The 14305-nt window shown below is 58.6% G+C and overlaps 2 protein-coding genes across 2 annotated transcripts; one reads left to right on the top strand and one right to left on the bottom strand.

Annotated features, from left to right (window-relative positions):
- Positions 1-4438: 4438 nt before the first annotated feature.
- On the top strand, positions 4439-8401 carry CLDN4 (claudin 4). The gene is made up of 2 exons (XM_059037278.2): positions 4439-4693; positions 6687-8401. The coding sequence occupies exon 2, from the start codon at positions 6945-6947 to the stop codon at positions 7572-7574; it is 630 nt and encodes a 209-aa protein (XP_058893261.1). The 5' UTR covers positions 4439-4693; positions 6687-6944; the 3' UTR covers positions 7575-8401.
- Positions 8402-9289: 888 nt separating this feature from the next.
- METTL27 (methyltransferase like 27) lies at positions 9290-13337 on the bottom strand. Its single transcript, XM_059037273.2, is given in 7 exon segments — positions 9290-9579; positions 9581-9701; positions 11333-11425; positions 11797-11932; positions 12146-12274; positions 12827-12953; positions 13266-13337. Coding segments are annotated over 6 exon segments (729 nt in total). The 5' UTR covers positions 12950-12953; positions 13266-13337; the 3' UTR covers positions 9290-9452.
- Between the last annotated feature and the right edge of the window lie 968 nt (positions 13338-14305).

Below are 14305 nucleotides of genomic sequence, written 5' to 3'. Positions count from 1 at the left end.
TTTGTGCCCCGGTCCGGGAGGATCCCACGTGCCGCCGAGCGGCTGGGCCCGTGAGCTATGGCCGCTGAGCCTGCGCATCTGGGGTCTATGCTCTGCAACGAGAGAGGCCACAACAGTGAGAGGCCAGCGTACCGAAAAAAAAAAAAAAAAAAAGTTCAAATCATATAGGTTAAGCCCTGCTATAAAAAGAACATTGAAAAAGAAAAAAAGTTGACACTAACCACAGGTGTGGCTGCTCCCAGCTGGTCCCCAGCCCATGCGGGGCAGGTCAGAGCCGGCTGTACCCTTCCTCAGGGCTAGGCTGATCTAGAGCTGGGAGCCAGCAGAAAATGAGGGCTGGGTCAGTGGGTGCACTGGGCGGTAGGACAAAGACCTGGCAGTTGAACTGTGCCCCCAAAAGGCCAGGGGTCAGAATCTGTGGGTGGTGTCTACCCCATCCATGCCTGGAAGCACTCCCGTAAGGAGAAAGGCTGGAGGCAGCTGAGGGCCAGGCCCGGAGGGAAGGGTAATATGATCTCTGAGTCACCTGGGCCTGGGGTGAGATGCCACTTCTCATCCCTAGACTTTTGGTTTTGTCCCTGGTCTCTCACTGCTGACTCACTGGCTGCCTACCTGGGAGTCCCCTGGTTGGCCTGCTAGTTTCTCTCTCCCTCTTGGTATGTCATGGAAGTAGAGACAGCTTCTCTGTAAGCTGTTGTCATCAGATGTAACCTGCCCAGGCTGCTGGGAGGGAAAAGGTGCTGGGTTCCGGGATCCCCTGGGGTCCGCACTCGGGGGGTGGGCTGGAAGCAAGTAGGGCTGACTCCAGCCCCTGGCTCTACCCACCGGAGACAAGGTCTGTCTTGGCCTAGGGGAAGCAGGCTGCTCTGGGGGTCTAGCTGGTCCTGGGTCAAGATGTCCCCCTAATATCCCAAGGCTCCATCCACCCCAGAGCAGGGCAGCCCTCCAGGCTCTCCCCATCCAACTAACCTACCACGAAGGCCCAAGTAACAGCTGGCTGGGCCTACCCTTGCTCAAAGCCTGTCCATGGCTCCCCTGGGCACCCCGGCTCTTGAGCTGGGTACTTGAGGCTTCTCCTGATGTGCCCAGCTTGCCTTTCACCCCAGCTCCACCACGTGCCCAGCTCCAGACCCCACAAGGGCCCCGAAAGGCCCCTAGTCTCTGCCCCTTGCCACTCCCCTTTTTAGAGAACTCTCCTTCCCATAAGCTTCTAAGCTTTTACTCACCTTTCACAGCTCTCCTTCCCTCTCCCTCCTCCAGGAAGCCCGCCTAGGGCCCAGGATGCTGCTGACCCTTTCCTCCAAGAGCCCACACAGAGCTGCCTTCTCTGGTCTAGGGAGTTGTCTGTTTAGATCAGGGGGTCTCGAGGGCAGGCACTGGCCCAATTCCCACTGTTCTCATGATTCTCATGGCCCTGGAATGTCACGTCAGTTCTCCGAGGCTTAGTTTTCTCATCTCTAGAATGGGATGGATGGTGCCCTGCATGGTTTTGTAGTGAGACAAAAATGATGTCTCATAACACTAAGGCACCTAGCCTGCTGTCTGGCCCAACTCCTGCTGACCAGTGGGAGGAGAGGGCTGGTGGAAGGAGGCTTCCCTGGCTGGGGGGTGTGGGCTGGGCAGGACTGATCCCTCCAAAAGATTAGAAGGTCCTCGGGGATCCCCTGGCCTTTAAGTCCTCTTCTTCCTCTGCCTCTGGAAAATGGATGTATCTTACAATCAAGAGACAGGGCCTGCTCTGAAGTGAGGTAGGGGGAGCAGGAGGGAGGGATGGGGGGGTGGGAAGGAGTTCTCCTGTCCCTGGGAGGACCCCTCTGAGAAGCTGGGGAACGGCTTGTGAATGGTGGACAGCAGGGTGGGACAGTGAGGATGGCTCCAGTCTTGCATACGTACGGGCTCTTTGAGACTGCCAGGTAGAAGCTGGACTCAGAAGCACTGATTTTATGGAAAGTCATTAAAAACTCACTCAGTCCCATCCTGTCTTTAAGTCTCCCCCCCTTCACAGAGTCCTTCCCCCCTCTGAGCCCCTCTCTCTAATCAAGCCCATTAAGAGCACCCGCACCGCGCCCCACCCCCCAGCTCAGCTCCTCCCTCTCTCTGAACCCAGCTCCATCCCCGCCATCCCTCCATCCCATTCCCAGAAGTGCCCCTGGGCCGTGGGGCTGCAGCCAGCAGCAGTGGCCTTGCTTCTCTTCCTCGGAGATGCCACCCCACCCCACCTTCTCCCTCCGTGTATGTGGGGAACCAGGCCTGTCATTACCCCCTCCTGGGCCAAGTGGGGAGGGTGGCCACCAGTGTGGGCTGCCAGGCTACGGGCTGGGGGCTACCCACTCAGCCCAGGGCCTGGCCTCCACTTCTGAGCCCAGGGCCCGTGGCTTTCTAGGGTCTGGGCTGGGCCCGCCGGACCCCTGTCAAGGTGGCGAGAAGAATCTCAGGGGACTGAGTGGGCCTTGATTCTGTGTTTTCACGGAGCCTCCCAGTGCCTCTGAGGGAGATGCTGTTGTCCTTCCCCGATGAGGAAATTGGTTGAGAGAGTTTAATTCTATTGCCCAGTGTTACAGAATTGGTAGTGACAGAGCTGGGACTCAACCCAGGGAGGGCTGGGGTCATCTCAGATGAGAGCCATACAAGGGCCACTACATTCTGCCCCAGATTCTGAAAGCCCCAGCCTAGGGCCCAGCCCTCCCAGCCAGGGCTGCGCCTGCCCTAGTGAAATCCCCACTGCTGCCGGAGCCATCAGGAGGCGGCCAGACCCGCCCGGGGTTTGGAAGAGCCCTCCCGCTTCCTGGAAGCATCCAGGAGATCCTCCTGGGACCATCCAGGGCGATGGCTCTGAAGGGACTCAGAGACACAATCTTTACGCTCACGGAGAATGATGACACCCCACTGCAGATTATTTACGAAAATTTAAACAAATTTTTAACTTAATGACACTGTCTCTGGTTAAAAAGAACAGGATCTTAACTTGTGTCTGTGGGCAGAGAAGTTAGTGAACTCCTGCAAAAATAAATCGTTTTGAACCAACTTCCAGCTAGACTGATTTCTGAGCTGAGAGTGAGGCTTCTTTTTTTTTTTCTTCAGAAAAGCCATTTGGTTTTATACAGATCAAAACGTATGTTTGGTGGGGAAGAAAAATTTTAAGTTGACACCTGGCCTTAGAGTTCCCAGTCCCAGCGGAGACGAGTGAAGGGTCCCGGGACCCAGGTCCGCTCAGCCCTCAGAAATTCCTCTGGCCGCCTCGGCAGGGCTCTGGTGGACCCGCACAGACCAGAGAAGGACAAAGAAGGCTCAGATGGCAGCAGGGCGCCTCAGGGTTGGATGGGAGACTTTATCTGCCACTTTCCCAGGGACATGCAGGGAGCTGGGCACAAGGCTGTGTGTGTATGTGTGTGTGTGTGTGTGTGTGTGTGTGTGTTGTGATCAAAGACTTGGCTGAGCCCCTGGGGCCCTGGGGACCAGGGTCTGAGAAGTCCTAGCTCCCCTTCAGGGCAAGTAGAACCAGAGCTGAGGGCCTGATGCTTTGTGACATGAACTTGGCTCTTTCTTCCTCACGGTCCCCAGCTTTTCAGCTCGCAAAACATTTTCACATCCTCATCTTATTTCACATCCGTCTTAGGTCGGGGAAAGGTGCTAATGCCTGCAATTTACAGAGAGAAGTTGAGGCCCAGAGATGGACCTGGCTTCCCCGAGGTCACAGGGCTGGCGAGAGGGTTATGGGCAGAGATGGCTGGGGAGAGCGCTGTCCTTGATAAAAACCAGCGCGTAAGAGACAATTCTATTGGCGTAAGATTAGACAGTGTATGTTGGGAGAAAGAAAAAGAAATAAGTGCTAACCCTGCCCTCTCAGACCCAAAAGCAAAAGTAATGAATGGCGGACACATTAGTAAAGTGTCACAGTGAAAGTTTGTCTAAGCTGTTGGGAGGACCAGGCCCAGGGAGCCAGTGGGTGTAGGAAAATTGTTGCGCCTTTGCCGGTGTTTTTCCTGCAGCAGGTGCGTGGGACAGTGTCTTCTGGCGTAAACGAAGCCTCAACAAATATTTCTCCAGCTCCACTCATGTGCGGAGGGCTCACGGCTCCCCCAGGACTGGCTCCTGTTGCTCTTTCACACCTGAGCACCTCAAGCTCCCAGAAGACCTCCCCTGCCCTGGGCCTGCCCTTTGCCTTGGGCCCTCCTGCACCTGTCCTCCCCCTAGCTTTCAGCCCCTCCCTGCCTCTGAAGCGCTTGGCTGAGCTGGGCAGGGAAGGACAGCTTCTTAGTCACTTCTGTTGGGCCACAGGGGGAAAGTTCTAGGGCCTGTGTGCTCCCCCTCCCCCACTCCAGCTTCTCCAAGTGCCAGTCAGCTGTGTCCCAGAACAAGAGCAGGAAGTTGGGGGGGGTGTGTTGGGGGTGAGTGAGGGTGTCTGGCCGTCCGGCCAATTCACTTCTGTAGGCAGAAACCTTACTGAAGGGCTGGAATGAGCAGCCCACCCCATTCTGGGCAAGCCCCACCCGGCCCCCCCTGGGCCTCAGTTCACCCATCTGTGCAAAGGCAGTAAGAGGCCTTGCCCTGCTTACTGATAGGCAGGCTGTGATGATGTCACTGCAGGGAAGCGCTCATTATCCCTCCTCCTGGAAGGGAAGTATCTCCTGGAAGGGAAGTATCTCCGTTGCTCAGTCCACCGGCCTGTTTGCGTGCTGTTCCTCAAAGCCTGGTAAGGAGAACACCAGGGAGGCGTGGTCCTGGCAGAAACTATTCCTGTTGTGTTGGTGTGTGTGCCTGGGGCTGAGGGGGAGGGGGAGAGGGCAGCTGGGAACCAGGAAAATGCCTCCTGCCTTGTTGAGCACCTAGTATGTGTCAATCCCTGCGCTGAGCTCCGAGGCTGAATATCTACCCTTCAGGAGCCCCCAGCCTCGCAGGGGAGACCGAAGTGTTTACAGTCAACCACAGTACAAGGACCCCAGTTTCCCCATCGCGCTAGATTATCCCTGCCAGCCCTATGGTTCCACAGGCTGTCAGCACGCTTTGAATAGCTCACAGAAGGCTTCCACCCAAATCACGCACGCAGGATAGCTCTCTTTCTCGGGAAGCCCAGGGACCACTGTCAGGGTCAGATTAGACACCCAGCTGCCCCAGGGCACCAGGCACGGGGCTGGACAACGCTGGGGGCTCAGGGACTCATCGGAGCCCCTGGGATGAGCTCCCCAGCATGTGGGGAAGAAAGGGGGTGGGGTTCCCTCAATCCAGCCAGGATGAGCCTGGCTATTGTCTCTCCCCGCCACAATGACTCCTTCCTTTAGGTTCCCAAAGCCCCCTGCCCTGAATCAGCCCCTTCCTGATCCTCACCCTCTGCCTGCCTTTCACCTCCATCCTGTTTCCAGAGACCCCTTTCTCAGCCTGGCATCCAATGCCCTTGCTGGTCTCACAGCCTCCGTGCACAGCCCAGGGCTCCGTGATGCCTGAGGCAGAGATTTCTGGCTCTTTTCCTCCGGCCCCTCCCCCACTACCCCGTCTCTGGTCAGACTGGATTCCTCTGAATCGGTTCTGGTTCCCAGAACTAGCTGCATCTCCCCACCTTGGGCACCTTGGCCCTCGCTGGCTGTTCCCTCTCCCTTTAGTCCTCCTTCACCTAGTCCTGCTGCCTTGCCCAACTCCAGAGGGCCCCGTCCACGGTGATTTCTGTCATCAGGGCCCCCTGCAGCACAACCCAAGAATTCAGTATACCCGCTGGAGTGATGCCAGGCAACTCCCCCTCCCTGTCAGGCCCCCTCCCAGGCACCACCCCCGACAGCCCGGCTGAGTTTTTCCTCCCCTTGCAAGTCGCTCCTGTTCTGGCTTTATCGGAGGACCGTTCTGTGTATCTTCACTAAGTAAGCACCTGTTTGCTGGACTGATGTCCCCAGGGTCTGGCCCATGGCTTTCTCTTGGTGGCCTCCCCGACCTAATTCTGGCCAAGCCGGCTTAGCCCCAGCAGAAACTGGCTGAAACTTCTGAGGTGGGGGGCAGGCTTCCTTCTCTCTTTGGCCCAAAGGGCATCACCTCTGAGACCCCTCCTCTGGCAGGGCTGGGAAGCCAGGTGATGGTGGTGAGAGATGGGGAGGGCACGTGATGGACCCAGGAGTCCAGGCCCCCCCCAGCTCCTTGGTCCTTAAAACTGGACCACATCAGGCCAACGTCCAGACGCGGGTAAGGTGGATGCATGGTTGGTGAGACTCTTAATGTAACTATCAGGCCAGTGATGCAGCTGATAAGGACTCTGACAACAGTAATCCTGGTGGCGCTGCTCTTTGACGTTCCCGGGACTCTATCCTCAGACCCTCTCCCTGAAGGTTGCCGCCTTCCATCCAACCACCCAAGCCTGGAATGAGGGAGCCCTGGGGTGTGGGGACCCTGGTCTTCAAGGCCCCAAACCTGGCTGGGCCCGGCTCCCCGCTCCAGCCCCCCAGGTATGTCCAGGTGTTTGCAGGCTGTGACTCAGTGTCTGTCTCCCGGATGACCTCAGCGCGGGCCTGGGGGCAGGGGGAAAGGGCAGTTTCCTCTGAGACTGGCTCTCCAGCCTGGTGACTCAGGGGCCAAGGGCTGGGGCCTGAAAGTTCCTTTGTTGGCAGGCTCAGGAATCTAGAGAAACTGGTCAGGGGGGCGGCTCCAGGGACTGAAAGCCCTCCCCCGGCCCCCGCCCCTCCCACGGAGCCATATATCTGCTCCAGTCTTTAGCCTGAGAGCTTGCAGCAGCTGTTGGCAGGAAGGAGCCGGTTCTGTTACACTCCTACGCTCGCTGGGTTTGTGCCTCTGGCTCTCAGGAGAGACGCTCGGGAGCTGCTCCAACTGGCTTTGCCTCTGGACTTTGCTGTGAAAGACCTCCCTGCGAACGCTGAGTGTTCATTCTCGGCACTCGGACTCCTAACAGCCTCCAGGGCCGGATCCCCACAGACTTCCAGGTCCTAGACCGCAGCAGACGCTAAGCTATGGCTTCCATGGGGCTGCAGGTGATGGGTATTGCGCTGGCCGTGCTGGGCTGGCTGGGCGCCATACTGAGCTGCGCGCTGCCCATGTGGCACGTGACGGCCTTCATCGGCAGCAACATCGTCACGTCCCAGACCATCTGGGAGGGCCTGTGGATGAACTGCGTGGTGCAGAGCACGGGCCAGATTCAGTGCAAGGTGTACGACTCGCTGCTGGCGCTGCCGCAGGACCTGCAGGCGGCCCGCGCCCTCACCGTCGTCTGCATCATCTTGGCCGTGGTTGGCGTGCTGCTCTCGGTGGTGGGCGGCAAGTGCACCAACTGCATGGAGGATGAGAGCGCCAAGGCCAAGACCATGATTGTGGCCGGCGTGGTGTTCCTGCTGGCCGGCTTGCTGGTGATGGTGCCCGTGTCCTGGACGGCCCACAATATCATCCGCGACTTCTATAACCCGCTGGTGGCCTCAGGCCAGAAGCGGGAGATGGGTGCCTCGCTCTACATTGGCTGGGCCGCCTCTGGCCTGCTGATGCTCGGTGGGGCCTTGCTTTGCTGCAACTGCCCGCCCCGTACTGACAAGCCCTACTCCGCCAGGTACTCTGCGGCCCGCTCCGCCCCAGCCAGCAACTACGTGTAAGGCGCTACCGTTGACTCTTTTCCTTTCGGCTTTGTTTCTCCCTGGACTGAGCTTACTGCGACCCCAGGATGGCCCTGCCAAGCAGGGACTGAGCCAGGCCGTTGGCCAGCAGCCCTCAGCCCCCTCTGGCCCTCTCGGACGTTTTCTCAAGGTCACCTCCAACACTAGCAAGGATAGATGGAAAGAGAGACTCCTGCACCACCCTCCTCGGATACAGGGGGCTGGCTCCTGCTGGCCCGGACAGCTCAGCCCTGACTTTGCTTGGGCTCTGCCTCTGAGCGGGCGTCCAGCGGACCATGGGAGCACGTCCGTGATGATCGCCGTCCCCTTCTTGGATCCTCCCCACTCCGTCTGCCAGCATCCTCTGGGTGGGTCAGCGAGCTCTTGGGCCGTGCCTTTGCCCGTGGAAACCTGTGGCCACGAGAACGGCTGCCTTGCTCACCCACCTGCCCTTGGAGCGTAGTTGCCGAGCAGAGAGTGGACGGACAGGTTTAGAGGGGAGGGGCGGAGGTGCTACAAACTGGTTTGGGTAGTGGCGGGGGAGGGGGCTACAGGTGGCCCGGGCTCTCCACACCCCTTCCAGCCCCTGCCCTGCAGGCTCCGAAGAAGGACCCCCGGGCCCCTTGAGACTGGCCACCTCTGGATCCTCGCCCCTGCCACGGTCATCGGAGAGCCTGGAGAGGCAGGGGAGAATGCTCTTTCTCTGGTCCTAACCCCAGGAAGTCCTGGGGCTTTCCCCTGCCTGCTACATGGTTTGTTTTGTAATTTAAACTATTTGTCCTGGTAATTGCTATTATTTTCTACAATAAATGGGACCTGTGCACAGGAAGACTTTGTATCGTTTCTGATTTCAGCTGTGGAGGTGGAGGGGAGGGCAGGGTTGGAAGCCTGGGCCGGGGGTGGGGGGGTGGGGGGTGGTGAGGGGCAGGACCACCGTGTGGTGGCCAGGACCAGAAGACTTACAAAACTGGTTTTGGGGAAATGTGAGACATCGAAACCGGCCCCAACCTTTGGAGTCACCTTGCTCAAGCCCTCCATTTGTCAGAGCGTAAAGCCCAGGACCTTAGGGAAGTGCTGAGGACTCTAGGAGGGAGGTCGCATGAGAACAGCTAGCCCTGGGGGATGGGCCTCCTGCCCTCCCTTCCTTTTGTTCCAGCTCTGTCTGGGCCTCCAGGCTGGTCTGCTCACCCCCCAGGTCCCTTCTCCCAACCTTTGCTCAGGCTGGAACGTCCCTTTTCCTTTCGGCACCCTTCTGAATTCTGCTAGTCCCGAAGGCTCAGCTCTGCGCCTCCTCCTCCACGAAGCCTTCCCCTGGCTCCTGTTTGGAGGCGATATCATCAGCCCTGTTCACGTCCCCACCTGGTGCTGACAGTCACCGAGGCCTCTGCACCTGCCCAGCTCTGGGGCAGCCTCCGCGCTACGCCCTGAGCTCCTCAGCCCTGCATTCCGATCCCTTTAGAGATGAGGAAACCGAATCCTGGACATGTGAAAGTGTTTGGCCAAGGCCCAGATGCGTGAGCAAGGGTTCCTGGTCTGTGAGTTAGAGGAAGAGGGCCCTCCACCCCGGGAGGGGTCAGAGTCACATCTGTGGCCCTATCGTGCCTGGCCCAGGGACAGCCAGGGATGGGGTCCCTCTCTGTCCTGTTTCTTCTCTTCTGTCCTCCATAGGGACAGATGTCACTCTTTGCAGGGGTGAGAAAACCACCGAGCCAGAGTTCTGCTGATGCTTCTGGGACTCATTTAATAGGCATAGCTCTCCTGAGGGGCAGGGTTGGTGCAGCGGCCTCGTTTTACAGGCAAAGCAGAGGAGGCCCAACGATGCGCCTGGCCGAGGCCTCATGGAGGCTCGGAGGCCAGCCGGGGGCTAGGCACTGGGCCTCACTCCCTCAGCCTGGGCTGCCTCCTGCTTTCGGTACAGATAGACGATGCCGGAGATGAAGCCGTCGCTGTCAGAGGCGCCAGGCCCCACCTCGAGCTCGGAGGTGGCCAGTTCCCACTGGTCCACAGGCCAGGCCACCAGGCGTTCCCAAGCCCTGGCCTGCTCCAGCCTGGCCAGGGTGGCCTCCAGCGCCTCTTTGTAATGCAGGTTGGATGGGTTGGTCCTGGTGGTCAGACACAGCAGCCCACCTGGGGAGGGGCGGGGAAGGAGCAGGCGAGTGGGGGAGGGGCAGGAGCCAAGGACTGGACGGTGGTCCCCTTCCTGCTCAAATCCTCAAGAGAGCAGGTTCTCCCAGCTTTGTCCCCGGGCCAGCCTTTCCCAGCTCCAAGTCCCTGGTGCTCACCGACCCCTCCCCCAGGAATACCCTCTGCTTCCTCAGCTTACCGGCCTCCTACACACCTTTCAAGGCCCGAGTGTGTTCTTTATACTGGGAACTTTTGGCTGAATGCCCTTGACAGAGGGGGCTCCCTTCTCACTGTCCACCCAGCCCCTCTGCTGGAGGATACATACGGCTGTGTCTGAATGCTCATGGGTTTTGGACCTCGGGCAACTCCCTTCACCTCTTGGAGCCTCAGTTTCCCAGCTTGCAGGGATGGTGACCCTGTCTCACAGGAAGGCCAGCACGCTCAGCGAGCACGGGCTGAATGAATGAATGACCTTGTCACTCCAGGTCTCCTCCAGGCACCTAGCGTATGCCCAGTGGGGCTCAGATATACTCTGCTGGGCAAGGAGGTCTGGTCCTTACTGGTTCAGGTGATGGGAGTTTCCTGTCCTCCTGAGCCTGATCACTACCTCTCTCTCTGATGCCACCAATGTCCCTGCAGCTGTCAGCCTCTGTGGTTCCCTGAGGATGAGGCCCGCCTAGACCTGCCTTGACTTAGCCGAAGCCCCTGCTGAGCCCAGCAGGCGTGAAGGGGCAGGAGGCAGGTGCAATCTTGCTGTGATGGGGCACCTTCGGGGCTTCCAGATCCTGTCCTGCAGCCAGGTCTGAGCCTCACGATCCTCACACTCCACCACTCTCCTTTCTACCTGGGACTCCACTTAGGCTGTGCTCCTGCCTGGACCGCCCCTCTCTCCCCATCCCAGCTATCCCAAATGCCTCTCTTCTCTGAATTCTCAGGGCACTGAGCAGCCACAGCCCCGTGGGCCCATCTCGGGCTTGGTCTTTTTGTCCTGGCCCCTTTCCGGGGCATGTGGGTTGGGTGTGTGCCTTCTCCCCAGGGCAGAAGCAAGCATGGGGCAAGGCACACAGTAGCAGCACAGTAAACACAACCCTCACCTGCACATCAGCCCCACTTGTGGAGTTTACAGAGAAGCACTCACGTCTGTCAGCTCACCTGAGCAGCCCCATTTCACAGATGAGGAAACTGAGGTCACGAAAGAGAAAGAGACTCCCCCTAAGTTAGTGGGGACGCTGGAAGATGAGGGAACTAAACGGAGCCCCTACTATGTGCCAGGACTGAAACACAGGCCTTACAGACACTACTTGACCCAAAACTCACTGCAATCCTACGGGGAAGGGACTGTGCCACTCTGCTTATTGATGAGGAAATAGAGGCTGGAGAGGAGAGTGGAATTGTTTCCGGTTTCCCAGTGGATCAGAGGCAAGGTGGCAACCTGCCTGCCCTGCCTGTCTGCCTGGGTCTGTTGATGGTGGCAGCTGAGGCCGAGCCTGGGCCGGCAGCTGTGGCCAGGACGCTAGGCTGTGTGACCCTGGGAATAAGCCTACTCTCGCTTGGCCTGAGGCTTTCTGAGTCTCGTGTCTGTGGGTGTGGAGAAGGGAAGGTGCCTGTGTGTGGTTGGATGGGCTGCTTCTCACCTGGCTTGGTAACTCGCAGGAGCTCAGGTACAGCACTGCAGGGCACCTGGCCGTCACTGAGGGCACCCACCATCAGCACCGCGTCGAAGGTCCCTGTGTGGAGGTGAGGATATGGTGTGGTGGTTTGTTTTCAGTGTGGCCTCAGATCACCCTGGAGGATGGTGCGCGTGATGGGGCCTGGGGAGGGACCAGGCCTGCCACTGGGGTCTGTGGGACCCAGATCCCATGGGGGATATGGCAGATGTGGCCCAGTCCTGGACTGAGGTCAGATCATGGGACGGAAGTTTCAGAGAAAGCATCTCAGTGAGGGATTGGGGGGCTCGAAAAGAGAATAGGACTCAGTGTGGGAGGGGGCTTGTAGAGGGCTAGGCAAGGGGGATGGAGTCTTGGCAAAAGAAAGGGGCTCCGTCAAGCGGGCTTGGTCAGAGGGTGTGCCTTGGGGTGCTGAAGGGGTGGGGGAGTACCTTCAGAGCTGGGTAGAGGCTCCTGACCCAGGGTGCAGAGGCTGAGGCGCTGGTAGAGGCCACGGGCCCGGGCCTGTTCCAGCATCCCTGGGCTCCCATCCACCCCATGCAGCTGGAGGAAGCCCCGAGCCTGCAGCTGGGGTGGGGGGACCCAGTCACAATTCATACCCGCCGCCTCCCAGTTAGGTCCCTGCACCTCGGGGAGGACAGTGGTCCCCGCAGTGGATGTAGCCCAAGCGTTTGGAGCCAGTGAGTCTAAGCAGGGAGGCGGGGGTCTGGGGCCTGGGGTAGTAGGAATTTTGAGCAAGTGGGGGCTGAAGGGAGGGCAGGGGATGTAGGGTGGTCTCACCTCTGCAGCCACTAGGCCAGTACCACAGGCCACGTCCAGGATCAGGGCAGCGTGGGGTGGACCTGGAAGGGCTCGGGTGAGGCAGTCCACTGCGAGCTGGGGAGCGCGGTACTGCAGGGTGGCCACGTCCTGGGGACAGAGTGCTGCACCAACTGCCACCCCGTGCCCCATTGTTTAGGGAACTTCCTTTTGGGTGGTCTAGGAGTCAGCTTGGCCAAGCTGTGTGTGTTGGGGGCCCAGGGCCTGCTGGGACTACAGTGAGGGGAGAACCAGGTATGAAGTGCTTTCCTCTGTCAAGGGGCGGGGACTGGAGAGTAGCCCTCAGCTCACTGCTGGGGTCTTCTCTGTGGGCCTTGGCATGGCTCTCTGCTTAGTTCATAGTGACCCCTCAGTGGCACCTCTGCCTGGACTGCAGTCCCAGGGTGGGGACGTCTTGGCCCCTGATCTCTAGGGTCTGCCAATCTGGAAGATGGGGCTGATGAGAGGGCAGGGCCACTGCGGATGCGCTGAAGAGGAGCCAGTCCCTGGAGAGACAGGACTGCAGGGCTGCACCCAGGTCTTACTTCCCTCTCACATTCCTTGCCCTGGGATGATGCAAAGCTCACTATTCCGGCTTTACAGACACGAAAACTGAGGCCGGGCGAGCGGATGGAAGCAGAGGTGAGGACCCGGCCGGTTTACCTGGTCATAGTCCGGAGCCCATTGGTCATAGAAGTGAAGCTTTTGGGCCAGGTCGGTGATGCCATGCGAAGCCCCCACTCGCGCCCGCACCTCGGGCAGGCTCCGGCCCTCTTCCAGAGCCATCCTCCTGTGGGACACGGCTTCCGTGTCCTGAGGCCCACCTCAGTCTCACCTCCCTCCCACCCATCATGCCCAGCAGAGGAGGCTGTCAGGAGGGGGCCTCTCCCGGCCACCGGCACAATGCAATCCCATTTCACTGGGGGTGGGGGTGGGAACACTGAGCACAGGGAGGGCGAGGCTGGACACCTGGGGGCTCAGGGCTTGTGGAAGGGGTGTTCCCCGCGGCGGGAGGGAGGACCTGCCCCACCTCCTTGTCGGCCACCGCGAGCGGGATTCCAGGGCGGAAGGGCCACTCAGGCGGTAGGGGTTCAGAACTCACCACCAATCTGACCCGCCAGCGGGGTGGGTGGGCGCTGGAACTCGCGGAAGGGCCTGTAGGCGAGCCTGGCCACGCCCCCACCTCCCTCGATGATTGGTTTTCTGCTAAGAGAAAATGACCAATCAGAGGAAAGCGCTGGCAACTCCCCCCCCCCCCACCACCAGCCAATGAGCTCAAAGTTCTTGGCCCGCCTTCAGTCCGGGAAGATGCCAGAATCTTGTTGAGAAGTTTGGAAGGTATCTGGGTTGAGTAATGTTCTCTGTGCCCTCCCGACTCCTGACGTCTTTTATGCTTCTCCAGAGCATGAGCTTTTAGGCAGTAGGAGCCTCAGACTTCTTGCGGGCCAAAGAGGGACCTAGGATCAGCCTTCATTTTTAGAACAGCCACCAAGATCCATTCAAGGCTGTCCGGTAGAACTTTCTTTGGTGATGGAAATGTTTTATAAATACACGCTGTTCAAGTGGCTGTTGAGCACTTGAAACGTGCCTAGTGCTGCTGAAAACAAACACTATACGTTGGGACTTGAAGCCAGTCGCAGTTCAGATGGGACTTGAACCCACAATCTCTGGCTTAGGAGGGGACTTGAACCCACAGTCTCCCTGGTGAAATCACATACCTGGTCTCAGGACTTAATGAAGCTCAGGTTCTTTACGTGTTGTTGCGGAAGGAATTCAGCAAGAGGCAAAGCGATAGGTAAAAAGTAGATTTATTGAGAGTGATACATACTCCATAGACAGAGTGTGGGCCATCTCAGAAAGTGACAGGTTGTCCTGAAATATGGGGAGGTTAGTTTTTATGGGCTGGATAATTTCATACGCTAATGAGTGGGGGGAATATTCTAACTATCTTGAAGAAGGGGTGGGGATTTAATGGTTGTGCCCTGCCCCCTTCCTTCCTGTCTCAGCCCTGAGAAATGAACTTTAAAATTTATTTAAATAATTTAAACAGCCGTCTCTGGCTAGTGGCCTCCGAGTTGGACAGCGCAGGGAGCCTTTCTACTCAAAGTATGGTCCACAGGCTTGCAGCACCTGGGACAGAAT

Source organism: Kogia breviceps, chromosome 14 (assembly GCF_026419965.1).
Source record: "Kogia breviceps isolate mKogBre1 chromosome 14, mKogBre1 haplotype 1, whole genome shotgun sequence".
NCBI classification, from domain to species: Eukaryota; Metazoa; Chordata; class Mammalia; order Artiodactyla; family Physeteridae; genus Kogia; species Kogia breviceps.
The sequence above is the reverse complement of the archived record's forward strand: the minus strand, read 5'-3'. Positions and strand labels throughout refer to the sequence as shown.

What these genes read in the sequence shown, in the direction of transcription:
- CLDN4 (XM_059037278.2), top strand. Translation starts at nt 6,945, where the DNA reads ATGGCTTCCATGGGGCTGCAGGTGATGGGTATTGCGCTGGCCGTGCTG.